The sequence below is a fragment of the Chiloscyllium plagiosum genome, unplaced genomic scaffold (assembly GCF_037043375.1).
Source record: "Chiloscyllium plagiosum isolate Xiang-an unplaced genomic scaffold, Cpla_swu_hap1 HiC_scaffold_4, whole genome shotgun sequence".
Lineage (NCBI taxonomy): Eukaryota > Metazoa > Chordata > Chondrichthyes > Orectolobiformes > Hemiscylliidae > Chiloscyllium > Chiloscyllium plagiosum.
The window spans coordinates 58,456,940-58,472,816 of record NW_028270142.1 but is presented as its reverse complement, the minus strand read 5'-3'; the positions used below and the strand labels follow the sequence as shown (position 1 = coordinate 58,472,816).

The 15,877-nt window shown below is 40.5% G+C and overlaps 1 protein-coding gene across 1 annotated transcript in view; it reads left to right on the top strand.

The window, feature by feature from the left end:
* fer1l6 (fer-1 like family member 6) overlaps nucleotides 1-15,877 on the top strand; it is a 152,471-nt gene that overhangs the window by 73,925 nt on the left and 62,669 nt on the right. The window contains exons 21-23 of the mRNA XM_043688527.2: nucleotides 9,458-9,592; nucleotides 12,580-12,729; nucleotides 14,596-14,706. Coding sequence (XP_043544462.2) covers nucleotides 9,458-9,592; nucleotides 12,580-12,729; nucleotides 14,596-14,706 — 396 coding nt within the window. The remainder of the gene's footprint in view (nucleotides 1-9,457; nucleotides 9,593-12,579; nucleotides 12,730-14,595; nucleotides 14,707-15,877) is intronic.

Genomic DNA, 15,877 nt, shown 5'->3' with positions numbered 1-15,877 from the left:
CTAGCTTTCTACTAAGCATTAGTGATAACACTGTAAGTATAAGAAAGTGCACACAAATTATTCACTGTAATATGGTCTTGAGAAACTTAATTATTACTATTCATACACTTTTTCATGATATCAGTATTTCATTTTTGACAAGTCTTTTCTGTGATTTTTCAATAGTGCTTAAGAAGTCTCCTATTAATAAAATGATAGTGTTCTTTTACAGTCATAGAGTCATAGAGACGTATGGCATGGAAATAGATCCTTCAGTCCAACTCGTCCATGCCGACCAGATATCCCAACCCAATTTAGTCCCACCTGCCAGCACCCGGCCCATATCCCTCAAACCCTTCCTATTCATATCCCCATCCAAATACCATTTTTTTTTACAGATATTTTTATTAGAAATTTAACATTTTTAAAAGTTTACAAAAATAAACAAAACTCTCAGATATAAACATTGATATGCAATTAGCTCAAATATACAATAGCCAAAATTTAACAAAAAAACAAAAAAAACTGAAAAAGAAGAAAAAAAAACAAACAAAACTCAACTATCTACTAATCTAACCTACAACTAACCAGAGTGTATATTTAAGTCTCTTACATGCTCGGAATGTGTTAACATCTGATGTAATAAAACCCGTATTCGTGCGGGATTCCTCCCCCGAGGGGCCCCGGACCAGCCAGGTTTGTAATCTCAATTAAATAAAAGCCCTTGTTAGGATAGCCGAAATATTTGTATTTATGTAATTCAAGAACGGCTGCCATATTTTATAAAATAATTCGGTCTTTCGGTGCACCATATTTGTAAGGAAGTCAAGGGGAATATATTCCATAATTAATCTGTGCCAATTTGAAAGTCCAGGGGGCCCTCAGCCGCCCAGTTCACCAAAATATTTTTCCTTGCACAGAAAGAAAGAATAGAAAATAGTCTCTTCCCGTACGTGTCCAGGGAGGGAAAGTTCGAAAAGCCCAAGAGGAGTGATACAGGGTCCACTTTAATTTCCGTTCCTAAAATTTCTGTCAGGGTACTTGCTACTTTAGTCCAATATCTACGGATCTTATGACAGGTCCATAAGCAATGTACAAGAGTGCCCACCTCTATTTTGCATTTAGGACACATTGGAGATGCTCCTGCCTTAAATTTTGCCAATCGAACTGGTGCTATATGGGCCCTATGAAGTATCTTCAGCTGGATAGCCTGGGTTCTGTTACAGATAGTAATTCTTCTAGCATTTTGTGGGTGACACGGTGGCACAGTGGTTAGCACTGCTGCCTCACAGTGCCTGAGACCCAGGTTCAATTCCCGCCTCAGGCGACTGACTGTGTGGAGTTTGCACGTTCTCCCCGTGTCTGCGTGGGTTTCCTCCGGGTGCTCCGGTTTCCTCCCACAGTCCAAAGATGTGCAGGTTAGGTGAATTGGCCATGCTAAATTGCCTGTAGTATTAGGTAATGGGTAAATGTAGGGGCATGGGTGGGTTGCGCTTCGGCGGGTCGATGTGGACTTGTTGGGCCGAAGGGCCTGTTTCCACGCTGTAATGTAATGTAATGTAATCTAATCATTTTCCCAAATATCATTCCACGTTTCTATAGAGATTTCTAGTCCCAAATCCTGATCCCATGTTTTAAGCAGATTATCCATATCTCCCGATACTTCATCATGTAGTAAATGATAAATAGTACTGACGGAAGATACTCCCACTGGTCGTAGGACACTACATTCTCTATCTGATTTATAAAGACTATCTAATAACGTAGTCCTCTTCTCGAATTTGGAAGTATCGAAAGAGGTCTCCATTAGGTAATCTGAATTTCTGACGCAGCTGTTCAAAAGACATCAGGACCCCATCTTTAAATAGATCCCCTAAACATGAGAAACATGAGTATTATAGGGTTTTTACCGTGATCTGTAATGATTTTCCTCTTGTCTGAGAATAAAAGGTTAATAAGTGGGTATTTTACTTGAGAGGCCTCGATGTCCAACCAGATTGATTGTGGATCAGACAAGACCCAATCAGCTATGTAACTTAATAGGGAACTTAACTGATATTTCCTAAAGTCTGGGAAGTCCAATCCACCCCTTGCCTGTGGAAATTGTAGCTTCTTCAGCTTAATGAGGGGCCGCCTATGATTCCAGATAAAGGAACCCAGCCAGCCATATAATTTACATAAAGCCATCCTCAGCAGCATCACCGGAAGCATTCTCATAGGATATAGGAGACGGGGCAGGACATTCATTTTGATTAATGCTATTCTACCCAACCAGGAAATTGGTAGGTCTCCCCATCTCTGGAGGTCCTGCCTCATCCTTTCCAGTAAATACACAAAATTAGCCTTATACAACTGACCAAATACTGGAGTAATAAAAATGCCTAAGTATAAGAAGCCCTCCAGGGACCAATGAAAGGGAAAAAGGAATCCGTCCGCTAAGCGGGGTATCATAGCAAGGCCACCCATTGGCATAGCCTCCGATTTTGATAAATTAATTTTATAGCCTGAGAATGCACTAAATGTATTGATAACTTGGATTAGGCGAGGTATGGACATCAGAGGGTTACTGAGGAATAGAAGAACATCATCTGCATAAAGGGTAATTTTATGTTTACCTGTACCAATCCTTGGGGCCACTATATTAGGATCAGCTCGTATAGCTTCTGCTAATGGTTCAATTATTAGCGTAAATAACTATGGCGAGAGGGGACATCCATGACGGCAGCCCCTACCCACACTGAAGCTATCCGAACCTAATCCATTGGTAACCACAACTGCTTTGGGATCACTATACAATGTTGAGACCCATTTGGTAAACACCTGTCCAACGCCAAACCTTTCCAATGTGTAAAACAAATATGACCATTCGACCCTATCAAATGCCTTTTCCGCGACTAATGAAACCACTACTCCTGGTATCTTTCCCTGATGACAGGCTTGAATCATATTCAGAGCCCTTCTAATATTATTGGATGATCTACAGCCCTTAATAAACCCCGTCTGATCCTCCTTTATAATATGTGGCAGTATCCTTTCTAGTCTCAGTGCTAACGTTTTAGAAAGGATTTTAAAATTTAGCAAGGATATTGGTCTGTATGATGTACAATCTTCTGGGTCCTTTCCTTTTTTAAGGATAAGAAAGATATTTGCCTCTTTTAGCGAAGGCGGGAGACAGCCCTGACTATATGCATAGTTATACATGTCCATAAGTGGACCAGCCAATATTTCTGTAAATTCTTTATAGAATTCAGCTTGAAAACCATCTTGGCCCGGTGCCTTACCATTCTGAAGTTGCCTAATTGCATCAAGTATTTCTTGGAGTATAAGAGGAGCATTTAGGACCGATACTTGTTCTGGAGTTAGGCCTGGAAAAGTCAATTTTTTTTAAAATGACTGCATCCTCCTCGTCCTATCTTCACAATCCTGTGATTTATATAACTCAGAATAAAATTCTCTAAAGATCGCATTAATCTTTTTATGATCATGAGTCAAAATACCCGTACTTTCCTTGATAGATGTAATAGTCTGAGGGGCCTTTTTTTTCTTTGCAAGAAATGCTAAGTATCTACCCGGTTTGTCGCCATATTCATATAACCTTTGTTTTGCAAATAATATTTCCTTCTTAGCCGTTTGAGTAAGCGTAGTGTTTAGAGCTGTCCTAAGAGCTGTAATCCATTGCAATTTAATAATAGAAGGTCTATCAGTGTATGCTGTTTCAGCTGCTTTTAAGCGAGCTTCAAGCAGACGCTGTTGTTCTCCCTTCAATTTCTTCTGGGTCGCTGAGTAGGAGATGATCAAACCTCGCGTGTAAGCTTTGATGGTCTCCCACATCATTGATGGGTTGCTAGCTGTACCTGAATTAATTTCTAAAATAGTTTTAAATTCTTGAGAGAAGTACTTTACAAATTTACTGTCTTTCATTAGGAAGGGGTCCATACGCCAATGCCGAGGGGATGTCCCATTGTTCCTCGCCTTAGTTTCCATATGTACAGCAGCATGGTCGGAAATTGCTCTCCTACCTATTTTACAGGATGATATGGAATTTAAAAAAATCGAGGGGGCAAAAAAAATATCAATTCTGGTATGACATTTATGTGGATTAGAGTAGAAAGAAAAATCTCTGCGCTGTGGATGAAGACATCTCCATACATCTACTAATCCTAATTCTTTGTTCAGATCCATCAATTGTCTAGATCTGGGAGATACTCCTGCAGTACTCTTGGGAATCCTATCTATTTCCGGATCCATAATACAATTAAAGTCTCCCCCTATAATTATATGACGGGCATCAAAAGCTATCAATTTTGAAAAGGCTTCCGTTATAAATTTAAAGGGGTGTGCCGGGGGCAGTACAAATTTAAAATCCCATATTCGTCTCCATTTATGAGGGCTTTAATCAAGATATATCATCCAGATTCGTCTTTTATCTGCTTTAGGATTTTGAAAGGGAAATTCTTCCGAACAAGAATAACAACTTCCCTGCTTTTTGAGTTAAAAGAAGAAAAAAAGGCCTGATCAAATCCGCCCTGTCGTAATTTCAAGTGTTCTTTATCTGACAGGTGTGTCTCCTGTAGGAGAGCTTTATCAACTCTTTCCTTCTTAAGATTTGATAATATTTTCTTCCTTTTGACTGGCGAATTACTCCCCTTGACATTCCAGGTGCACCACTTAACCGACTGATCAACCATAATCCTCTGGGCCAATCCGAGACCCCTCGGGAGGGGGAACCCTATCCAGAACATCCCGAGCGTAGAACATATAAAATTTACAAAAATAAAACCTCTTTAATATACCCACAACAATACAATTAAAAACTATTTCTAAATAAAAAAAAATAAAACGTATCTAAGTGGAGATTTTCCCCCTTGTTCCCAAGGGGTGTCACTTCCTCTCCAAAAGTCCATCATATCCTCTCCCAACCAGTGCCCCACCCTTGACCCAGGCACTCCTCAATAAAATGAGGAGAATTCAAATATAATACAAAGCTAGAGTTAACAGTGAGCACCCTACCCCCACCCATACCAACACCTGGATATATTTGGTAATGTTAATACCATATATAAATATATAACTATAAAATTACCACCTCAATAAATAATAATTAAATATAATAATACAAAATAACAAGGGGAAAACAACCCAGCTCCTAGAGACAGAGGTAAAATTGAATAAGGTAACCACCTCCCCCCACCAACATTAACCAAACCCCCCAGCTTTTATATATATATACACACACATATACATACATCCCTCATATATACTTAAAATAATAACAGGAAACAACCCCAAGGGGGGGGAGAAAATCAAATCCCTCTCCTCACCCCCCATGATAATATTAAACAGTAAGGTAAGAGAAAAAAAAAGGGGGGGATATAAACCAAAGCGGGGGAAAGGCAAACCAACATCCATTAAGTCTTACAGTTTATCTAAGAGAGTCCAAGAATTCCTTAGCCTTTTCTGGTGATCCAAAGTTATATACGGATCCTTCATGGTTAAAGCGTAACGTCGCTGGGTAGCATAAGGAGTACTGAATATTTAAGTCCCTTAAACGCTTCTTCGCTTCATCGAATGCCTTCCTCTTTCGAACCAGAGCCGGGGAAAAGTTCTGAAATAGCATGATCTTGGATCCTTTATAGATCATAGCTTGAGGGTCTTTTCCGAGATTTCTAGAGGCTTCTAGGAGTATCTGCCTCTCCCTATAGCTCTGCAGCCGGAACAGGACCGGGCGTGGGCGCTGGTTCGAGCCGGGCCCGCGTATTGCTACCCGGTAGGCCCATTCCACCCTTACCTGGCCTGATCCAGCTTGCAGATTTAAAAGCTGTGGCAGCCACTGCTCCAGGAATGCTGTAAGCTGGCCTTCCTCTTCCCGTTCGGGAAGGCCCAGCAAACGAATATTTTTTCGACGACCTCGATAATCGAGGTCGTCAATATGATTTTCCAAGGTCCGGACTCGCTGCTCGAGAGTCCGGACCTGATCCACGGCCGATTGAGCTGTAGTTTCGGAGGTCGCGGCCTTTAACTCCGCCCCTCCGACTCGGCGCTCAATTTCTTGGATTTCTCAGTCGTGCTTCTGCAGCGCGGCCGAGAGCGAGTCCCAACGATTTCTGGATTCTGCAATAAAGGCATCAATCTTCGAGTCAAGCTTGGAAATCATTTCTGCAAGGCTTGTCACTGTAGGTAAGTCCCCCGGGACGGCTGTGGACACCTCTGCTGCAGCTGGAGGGGTGGGGGAGGGGTTCCTGCTTGCTGAGAGCGGCGGGCTCCCTTCCCTTTAGTCATTTTTACTTAGGATTAAATTGTTTAAATGTAATATTACACAACTAATTAAATTACACAACTATTATAAATTATTTGATGAGCGTGGTAGGGGGTGGGTGACCCACTGTACCCAAGTCTTGGGAGGAGCACTATAGACTCAGTCTTGCTGGATCGCCGCCATCTTGGATCCCCCCCCAAATACCTCTTAAATGTTGCAATTGTACCAGCCTCCACCTCTTCCTCTGGCAGCTCATTCCATACATGTACCACCCTCTGCATGAAAAAGATGCCCCGTAGGTCTCTTTTATATCTTTCCCCTCTCACCCTAAGCCTATGCCCTCTAGTTCTGGACTCCCCGACCTCAGGGAAAAAACTTTACCTATTTACCTTATCCATGCCCCTCATAATTTTGTAAACCTCTATAAGGTCACCCCTCAGCCTCCGAGGCTCCAGGGAAAACAGCCCCAGCCTGTTCAGCCTCTCCTTATAGCTCAAATCCTCCAACCCTGGCAACATCCTTGTAAATCTTTTTTGTTTTTTGGATTTTCTTATTAGATCAAAAGTAGGTGCAAGAGTAAGCCATTCATACCTTGGAGCAAGAGCAGACCATTCAATCCTTTGAGCCTGCTGTGCAATTTAAAGTGATCATGGCTAATCACCCAATTCAGCACACTGTTCCCACTTTCTCCCCAAACTCTTTCACCTATTTAGCCCTAAGAACTACATGTAACTCCCTGAAGATCTTCAATGATTTGGTCTCAGCTGCATCTGTGCCAGAAAATTCCATAGTGAGGCTACATTCTTTTCATCTCAGTCCTAACTTGCCTATCCCATATCATTAGACTGTGACCCCTGTTTCTGGACTCCCTGTCATTGGGAACATCGTTCCTGCATTTATCCTGTCCTATCCTGTCCTGTTATAATTTTATAGAAAGATTATGAAACTCCCCCCGCACCTCAATTCATCAAAATTCCAATGAGTACAGTCCTAATCAATGCAGTTTGTCTTCACATGCCAGTCCCGCATTCCAAGAGTCAGTCTATCAAACACTTTTTGTACTCTCTACATAGCCAGAACATCGTTCCTCAGATAAGGAGACCAAAGCTGCAAATAATATTCTTATGTGGTCTCACCAAGACCCTGTACAATTGTGACAATTCATCCCTCCTCTTGTACTCAAAACCTCTCACTGTGAAGGTCAATATATCATTTCTCTTTTTCACTGCCTACTGTACCTTTATGCTTACCTTCAGTGACTGATGTACAAGCCGACCTTAATCACACTGCAACTCACCCTTTCCCAAATTGTCACTATTCAGATAATAATCTGCCTCTTTGTTTTATTTTGCATCACATTTATGTTGCATTTGCAATGCATTTGCCCACTCAACTTGTCCGAACTATACTGAAAATCTTTGCATTCTCCACACAGTTCACCTTCCCACCCAGCTATGTATCATCTACTAACTTGGAGATATGACATTTAATTCCCTCATCTCAATCATTAACATATATTGTGACTAACTAGGTTCCAAGCACTGGTCTTTGCAGAACCCCCTGAGTCACAGCCCATCGCTTGGTCAAAGGCATCTTTATTCTAATTCTTTATTTCCTGTCTGCCAACTGTGCCAGTACATTACTCCCAAGCCCATGCACTTTAATTTTTCTTGCTAATGTCCTATGCAGACCTTTGTTAAAGACTTCTTAAACTCCAAGTAAACTTCACCCACTGGCTCCATGATCAACTGTATTAGTTACATCTTCAAATAACTCCAGTAGATTTGTCAAGTCTGATTTCTCTTTTGTCATTGTCTTCCATGTGCTCTGTAACTAAATGTTTTATAATGGTCTCTAGCTTTTTTGATGCTTTTAATATGAGTAACTCAAAAAAATGCTTGAAATGCAACACGATGTCTCAGGTTGAGTTTGCATATCATTTGCTTTTCTTCCCTTGTTTTTGATTCTTTCATGTGTTTGTGCCTAAATTCATCTGCAATTGTTTGATCCAAATATACCTTCTTCCATATTTTGCCCAACTTTATGCTGCAATTTTTATGCTCACTTTTCCTATACCACTGTCCTTCTTACTTTGGTATCCTCTACAAATAGAACCATTTGCACAAATTTTGTGAATCTAGACCATCTATATAAATCAGAAACAATTGTAGTCCCAATGATGAGTACAAAGGCAACTCCCTCAACATCCTTCTTCCCTCTCCAGTCATTTCTTTTAATTGCTGCTTATTCTTTCTTATCTATGTTGCCCATTCCTCAGGCTTACCCTGAATTGTGATACTATGTTCCCTTGAGTTGTCACTCCTAAAGTTATTCAGGAGGTTGATCATGCAGAATGTTCTCTCTTCTCAATCCATATTGATTATTGATTACCTTTTCCCTACTTCAGCATTATCCCAAGTGGGTTGTTATTGTCTGGGACGTACCTTGCTTTTGTACGTGACACCTCCATTAGTAAAGCCATACACTTTTTTTTAACACCTTCTCAACTTGAACTGCCAGCTTTAAATATTTGTGTTCATACATTTCCCAAGTTTCTCAGACCCAGAACCCTCTTTTAAAGAGGGCTTATTTTATTGGAGAGGTAACGGCCTTGTGGTATTATTCCTGAACTGTTAATCCAGAGACCCAGGTAATGTTCTGGTGACCACAGCAGGTGGTGGAATTTGAATTTGATAAAAATTAAGAGTCTGATGATCATTGTTGATTGGTGGGAAAACGCATCTGGTTCACTGATGTCCTTTAGAGAAGGAAACTGCCATCCTTGCCTGGGTCTGGACTGCATGTGACTCCAGACCCACAGCAGTGTGGTTGACTCTTAACTGCTGTCTGGGCAATAAATACTAGCCTAGACAACAATGCCCTTATCCTGTGAATAATTTTTTTAAAAAACCACCTCTCTTCTTCCGTCTGACCAAATGAATCACTTAAATGAGATTTCATCTTGTATTGGTCTTTTTTCACCAGTCGGTGTATGTCCTGTAGGCTGGAGAAGGTTTGCACTCTGATGGCTGGCCTGAGGCAAGGAGGAAGCTTGGTCAAATTGCATGGCTCTGAAAAAATAAAATTTGTTCTGATCTTTCATTTTCAAGTGTAACTTAGGAAAATTTATTTAAAGGATGGAAATTATTCTGAAGACCAAACATTTATCAAGATGATGAAAATGAAAACCTAATCACACTTTTTGTTTTTGGTTCTAAACAGGTTATTACTCAGACTTTGTCTCCAACATGGAACCAGATGCTCCTGTTCAATAACATCATTCTATACGGTGAAGCAATGGAAATCAGTGAGTCTCCCCCACTTGTGGTGATTGAGGTTTATGATGAAGATACAGTTGTGAGTATAAAGTATTAATCTTTAATGGGAAAACATTCTTTACAAAGGAAGTTACTAGCTTTGCATCTTTATTATTTGCTGGTTCACTTTATTTCTTGAACACTAATGCCGTCTCAATTCTAGATAATTTTATGATGTGCATTCAAGCTGCCAGTTCCCTTCTAGCTGCTGAGAGGTGCCAGATAGTGTGTGATTTGTCCCACTGCCTTCCTCTTTCTTTTCCACAGAACAGTAACATCAATTGATACTGTTTGTTTGTGGGAGCTTGCTGGCTGCATGTTGACTGCTACCTTTCCTGAAGTTAACAGGGACTAATTTTCAAAATTATTTAATTGGTTGAAAATGGCTTTGGGAATTCTGAGGTAATGAAAAACTCGAAATAGAGTCTAAAGGCAGAATCTTCTGGATCCAAAGGCAAGTAAAGAACTTCAGTGCAATGGTGACATAACAGATTCCTGCTCATTCCTGTCACTAGCCAAATTACATTCTGAGTGGGAAGGCTCAACTCCATCCTTCCTGCCCCACTGCCAAGTAATGTCCTCAAATAGATTGTTAATAACCATGTAACGGCCTCACCCTACTGATATGATTCCAGTTCCAGGCAGGACGAGACAGTTGCAGCTTACCTGACCAGTAAACAGGTCAGGGTAGGTTATCATTTTGGGGTGGGGGTGAGGGGTGTTGAGTGTCCCTCATTCTATGGATATGGCTGCTAAGAGTCAACAGTCTGCCTTTGCTTCCAAATGCCAAAAGCCCCTGTCTCTGCAATCCCCAAGAAGTAAGATTCACTCCCAAACATCCGGAATTGATCTTCTACCTTGGGAGTCTAGGGCATATTGTATCAGCAGAAGCCATGGCCTCGTCTGTGTTCTGGAGCTGTTAGAACTCCCTTGTGACTGAGACTCCCTTGTTCTTAATATGAATTGAAACCCTGCTGGCCACTAATTGCTGCATGATCAGGCAGACTTTCACATTCTGAGACATTCTGACATTGTTTTCTCCAAAAATAGGAGGATATTGCCCAGAGATTCATCAAAGAGGAGGAGGAGACCATTTGGCCTATTAGGTCCACCCTCTAATACAATCCACTCAGTCCAATTCCCCGTTCTTCTCCTTAATACCTACAAGTTCCTTTGGCTCAATCCAATTTTATTGCTTCTGCTTCCACCACTCTCATAGACAGTGCGTTCCAGGTCATTGACCCTCAGTCAGTAAATATGTTCTTCCTCACACAACCACCCTCACCTCACCTTTTTCTCTTACCCCAAGATTTAAATCTGAAGTCCCTGGTCCTTTTACCATCAGCTTGTCATAACAGTTTATCTTTATCTATCTCACCTAAACCTATCTTAATTGTGTTCACTTCTATTAAGTCTCCCTTGTTCCATCGAGATCAACTGTAACTTCCCTAACTTAATCTCGTAACCAATCCCTGGAATCATTGTCTCTCCTGCACCCTGTCAGTGCTTGTCATCATTGGTGATTGAAATATTGAAATTCAGTTGGTGTGAGTGCATGCTCTCCACATGACACAGATCACCAGGTTTCCAATATACCTCATTGTCCTACTGTCCATCTTTATTTATTACTGACTTCTAATTGTGATGCTTAATAATGATCAAGCAAACATCACAGTTCCACAACTGGCAAGCATCAATGATACATTGCAAGTATCCAAGTGTTGGTTTGTAAGCCATGCATCTACCTAATGAAATGAACCAACAAAACCTCTCAACACACCATTATTCTGCCATTTTCATATTCCAATCGCTTAATCTGAACTATCAACAGCTTTTCTCCACTAGCATCCCACATCCACTACCCTCAACCCCCCCCCCCCCCCCCAAACTGTAGCATAATGTTGTCCCCTCCACACTTCACTTCAGCTCTGATGAAGAGTCATCTAGACTCGAAACACTAGCTTGCTCTCTCTCCATGGATGCTATCTGACCTACTCCAGCATTTGTTCTTTTCAGTACAGATTCTAGCATCAGCAGTAATTTGCTCCAATAAAACATCTAGTTCGCATTATGATTTTAAATCATGATTTCACTGAACAGCAGAAAAGCTGGTTATCCACTGCTATCATTCTTGTTTTGAAGTATGAGGGTTTGAATGGGTTAATCCAGAGCTTTGCTGAGTGAGGGTCAGGACCCCAAGTGGGACAGGAAGATGAAATTTTCAGACTGAAAATTCTGAGGCAGCAATGGATGAATTCCCTCCCCTTGCTCAAGGGTATTCTCCTTCCCGTCCCACAGCTCACTGAGGGGAAAAATGTTCAGGAAGTATTGGCTTAGTGCCTGTGTTACTGAACAACTTGACAAATTGATAAGAGGATTCAAGATCAGGTTACGATAATTTATTTCATGCATACGCAGGGAGAGCCTGCTTTATCACCATGATGAGTAAAACGCACTCTGATGGATTTGCAGGTAAATTGAATCTTGATAGAAAACATTATAACATTCACATTAAAATTCCCACACTCCTTTGTCCAGAATGTCTTACATTAGCTGCTGCTTTTCTTGCTGTAAAATACAGGAATTGTCTGTATTTTACCCAGGTGTAGCTTCTACTCTACTAACCTTGACAGCCAACATGACTCATTTGTTATCCATTCTTTGTACATTTGTGGTTCTCACTGACTTTGCTACCTTTGCTACTACTGACAATATAAATAACTTAACTCCTTCACCTGGAATGTTATGATGATGTTTGCAGTAACATTGTATGAGAAAGAGGCATTGTATGATTTGAAGAGAGTTAAGATGTATTACTGCGACATTGCATACAGTCCTCAAATATGCAATAAAGCAGTTTCTGTTAACATAAGAAGAAGCTGTAATCTCAAGCAGCATCAATCTATGGGGGAATTAGTCTTCATCCCAACTCTTGTATCCTGTTAGGCTAACACTGTTAGCTGAAAGTGTTGTTCTAGCAAGCTAATTTGAAAAGATGGATCTTCTTTCATGCTACCTTTATTTCAGGGTAAAGCAGAGTACATTGGCAGCACTATGGCTGTTCCTGTTGTGAGGCTGGCTGGACAAGATTATGTGCCCCCTGAACTTCAATATCACCCCATGTACTGTGGCAGTGTACCTGCTGGTGAGCTCCTTGTAGCCTTTGAACTTTTGCAGGTAAGAATGTTTTGGGATCAAGTTTAAATCAACCTAATAAACTCCTGAAACATAAATTATTGATGATCGTTTGATCTTGTAAGAGCCTAAGTAGCTAATAAAATGGATGCCTATAAAGACAGTCAGGAGGGTGTATTGGGGAGGGAATTCATTCACATAGCACTGCTATATGCGGGGGGAGGGGTTGGGGAGGCCTTAGCTGCTATTTATATGGCTTGTTTAATTCATATTGTTTGAATTTAGCCTCCAGAGGTAAAAGAGTATACTTGATTGCTTATTGAAGTTAATCTTCGTGAACACACACATTTTAAAATAGCCCTTGTGCAATATCTTTCATGAAAGAACAGGGGAAAGTTAAGAGCTAAAGGGTTAGTTTGTTTGGAAGTGAATTGCTACTGACAATGTAACAAAACTGTGCTCACATCCATCAAAGCACATTTACATTGTGGTGGCCTGGCTCTTCAGTGAGAACTACCAGCAGTCTGTCCCTCATGGTGGAGAATGGGCTTGTATTGTTGTGACTGCTGGAAGGTTAGGACAGCTATTCTGAGTCAGCAAAACAAGTTAGACTAACACAGTTTTCTAGAAAATTATTCAGTCAACTATTTTGGGATGTGGTGTCTTGTTTGCCTCATTTTCCTGATTCCAATATAAGCTCAGGAGACACCTGAGTCTGATGGCAAACCAGAGGAAGATCTAGTCTGTAGTATCAGACTGGTTTGCTAAATGAATATCTGACTCTAACAACTCAGCACTCAATCCTGTTTATAAAAACTGAACCGCTGATGTTGAGCGGTTCCACGAGAAGAATTTATCCTCAAAATACCACGATTGGTTCTTTTGTGGCAATTTTGAATTTACCCAAGCCAATTAAAAACAAATCTTTATCAATATTGTGCACAAAATATAGAATTTGAATTGAAAATTTAAATTCACAGAATGTGTGCATATATGAGATAGAAAAAGTAGACTATTTGGCTCAAGTCTGCTGCACCGCTTAATAAGGTCGTGGTTGATTTGTTTGTGTTTTGAGTTCTGCATTCCCATATACTCCACCAAGAACCTATTATTCTTGTCTTATAAGAATCTGTCCACCTCTGTCTTAAAAATATTAAATAATCCTGCCTCTGCTGCCTTCTGAGAAACAAAGTAAATATTTAATGTTCACCATTGTTAAGATTAGTATTCAATACTAAATTCAGATGAACTTAAATTCCACCAGCTACATTGAAGAGATTGAACCCTATGTTCCCACAGCATTAGTCTGGACCTTTACATGATTAGTCTGGTGACATTAGCACTCCAGCACTATCTCCTCCATGCACTGCCTCTACTCTTTCAAGTTTGCAACATGAAAAAGGCTGTTTTGAAAGACTCAGGACCCCAAGAAAACCTTTTAGTATTAAAATTCAGAGCCAGAAATAAATCACAAAATGCAGAAACTGGGAAACTAGTCAAGAAACTGCAAAATGATCAAGTATTGGAAAGAGTTGAAACAGAAAATGGTGAAGAAACTCATCAGGAGTGACAGAGACAGAGTATAGGGAGTAGATGGAGACAGAGACAGAGTGAACATTTCAAGTCCAATGTGGTCATCTTTCCTTGTGAAAAGGGATGGCTTCTCCAGCTGAGCTAAATTCAAACAAGATTTTAAACACACTTTATTATGATTAATTTTAACAATTTCATATCAGACATTAAATGCAAAAACGAAGACTGTGAGACATAGATTAGGTATAGACTAGGATTAGGTTCATTAAGAAGGTATTAGCTAGGTGAACAGGACAATCTTAGGATAGGGGAGAAATAATAAGTAATGCAAGTGTGTGGGATATTTATCTTTTTTTATAAATTATGTACTTTCAGATTCCGGATTCAGGAGTTGAAGATCTTCCACCTATTGATGAACCAGATGGAAATCAGATCTTGCCAGTGCCAGTCAACATCCGTCCTGTGCTAAGCAACTACAGGGTGGAGGTACAAGATATATGAAGTTAAAAATCACACAACACCAGGTTATAGTCCGACAGGTTTATTTGGAAGTATTAGTTGTCAGAACGCTGCTTCTTCATCACCTGACGAAGGAGCAGTGGTCCGAAAGCTGGTGCTCCCACATAAACCTGTTGGACTATAACCTGGTGCTGTGTGATTTTTACATTTGTCCACCCGGGTCCATCTGTGGCACCTCCTCGTCATTGGATATATGAGGGAGACTGCAGCTAGGTCAAAAAAACTAACTATACTGCTTTCCTTATAAATAATCCTCAACCTTAAATCTGCATAATTTTTACACCTTTGTTGACAAACTCACAATGCTATACTCATACAGAAGCTTATATACCCATAACATGATATAGAAGCAGAGAAATAGAAACAGAAAATGCTGGTATCATTCAATGGACCTGGCAGTATTCTTTGGAGGGAGAATTAGAGTTAATGGGCTGGATTTAATGGGACACCAAAGTCTCACAGCAGCCCATTTAGACACTGGTGTGGGGAGGTCCCTCCTCCTCAGCTGTGATCAGCATTAAACATTCTGAGGTGGGCCTTCCATATTTGTGTTGGGAAGAAATCCCATCTTAAAGAGCTGTTGGCCAATCGATGACCAGCAGCTTGTTTGTCCCAATAGTGCCAGCAGTGGTCACTGCTGGTACTGTGCCCACTCCCAACAAAGGAATCCTGACACCACAGTATGTTGGGGGTCTTGTTGGGGCTGTGTTAGCACACAGGATTGAGTGGGGCTGCATGGGACCTAGGTGGGGAGAATTACCTTGTTGGGGCTTGAGGTTGTGGTGTGGGGGGAATCACCTCTAAACCTAAAACAATTGCCATTGAGTAAGGAAAATTCCAAAGACTGGACCAAACAACTATGGTTAAAGATGATATCAAATTTAAAGACAAAACAAGTAATTGTGCAATGATAGGTGACAGGTCAGAAGATTGGACAGAAGGAAAATTAAAGAATGATAAAAAAATTTATAAGGAAGGAAAATTTAGAGTCTTAGAAAAAGCTAGCAAAAAATATCAAAACAGATAGTCAGAGTTTCTATAAATATGTAAAAATGAAAAGAAATAAAAAGTTCTATAGAAAGTGACTCTGGAGCATTAATAATGGAAAATAAAGGAATGGCTGATGGATTGAACAGGT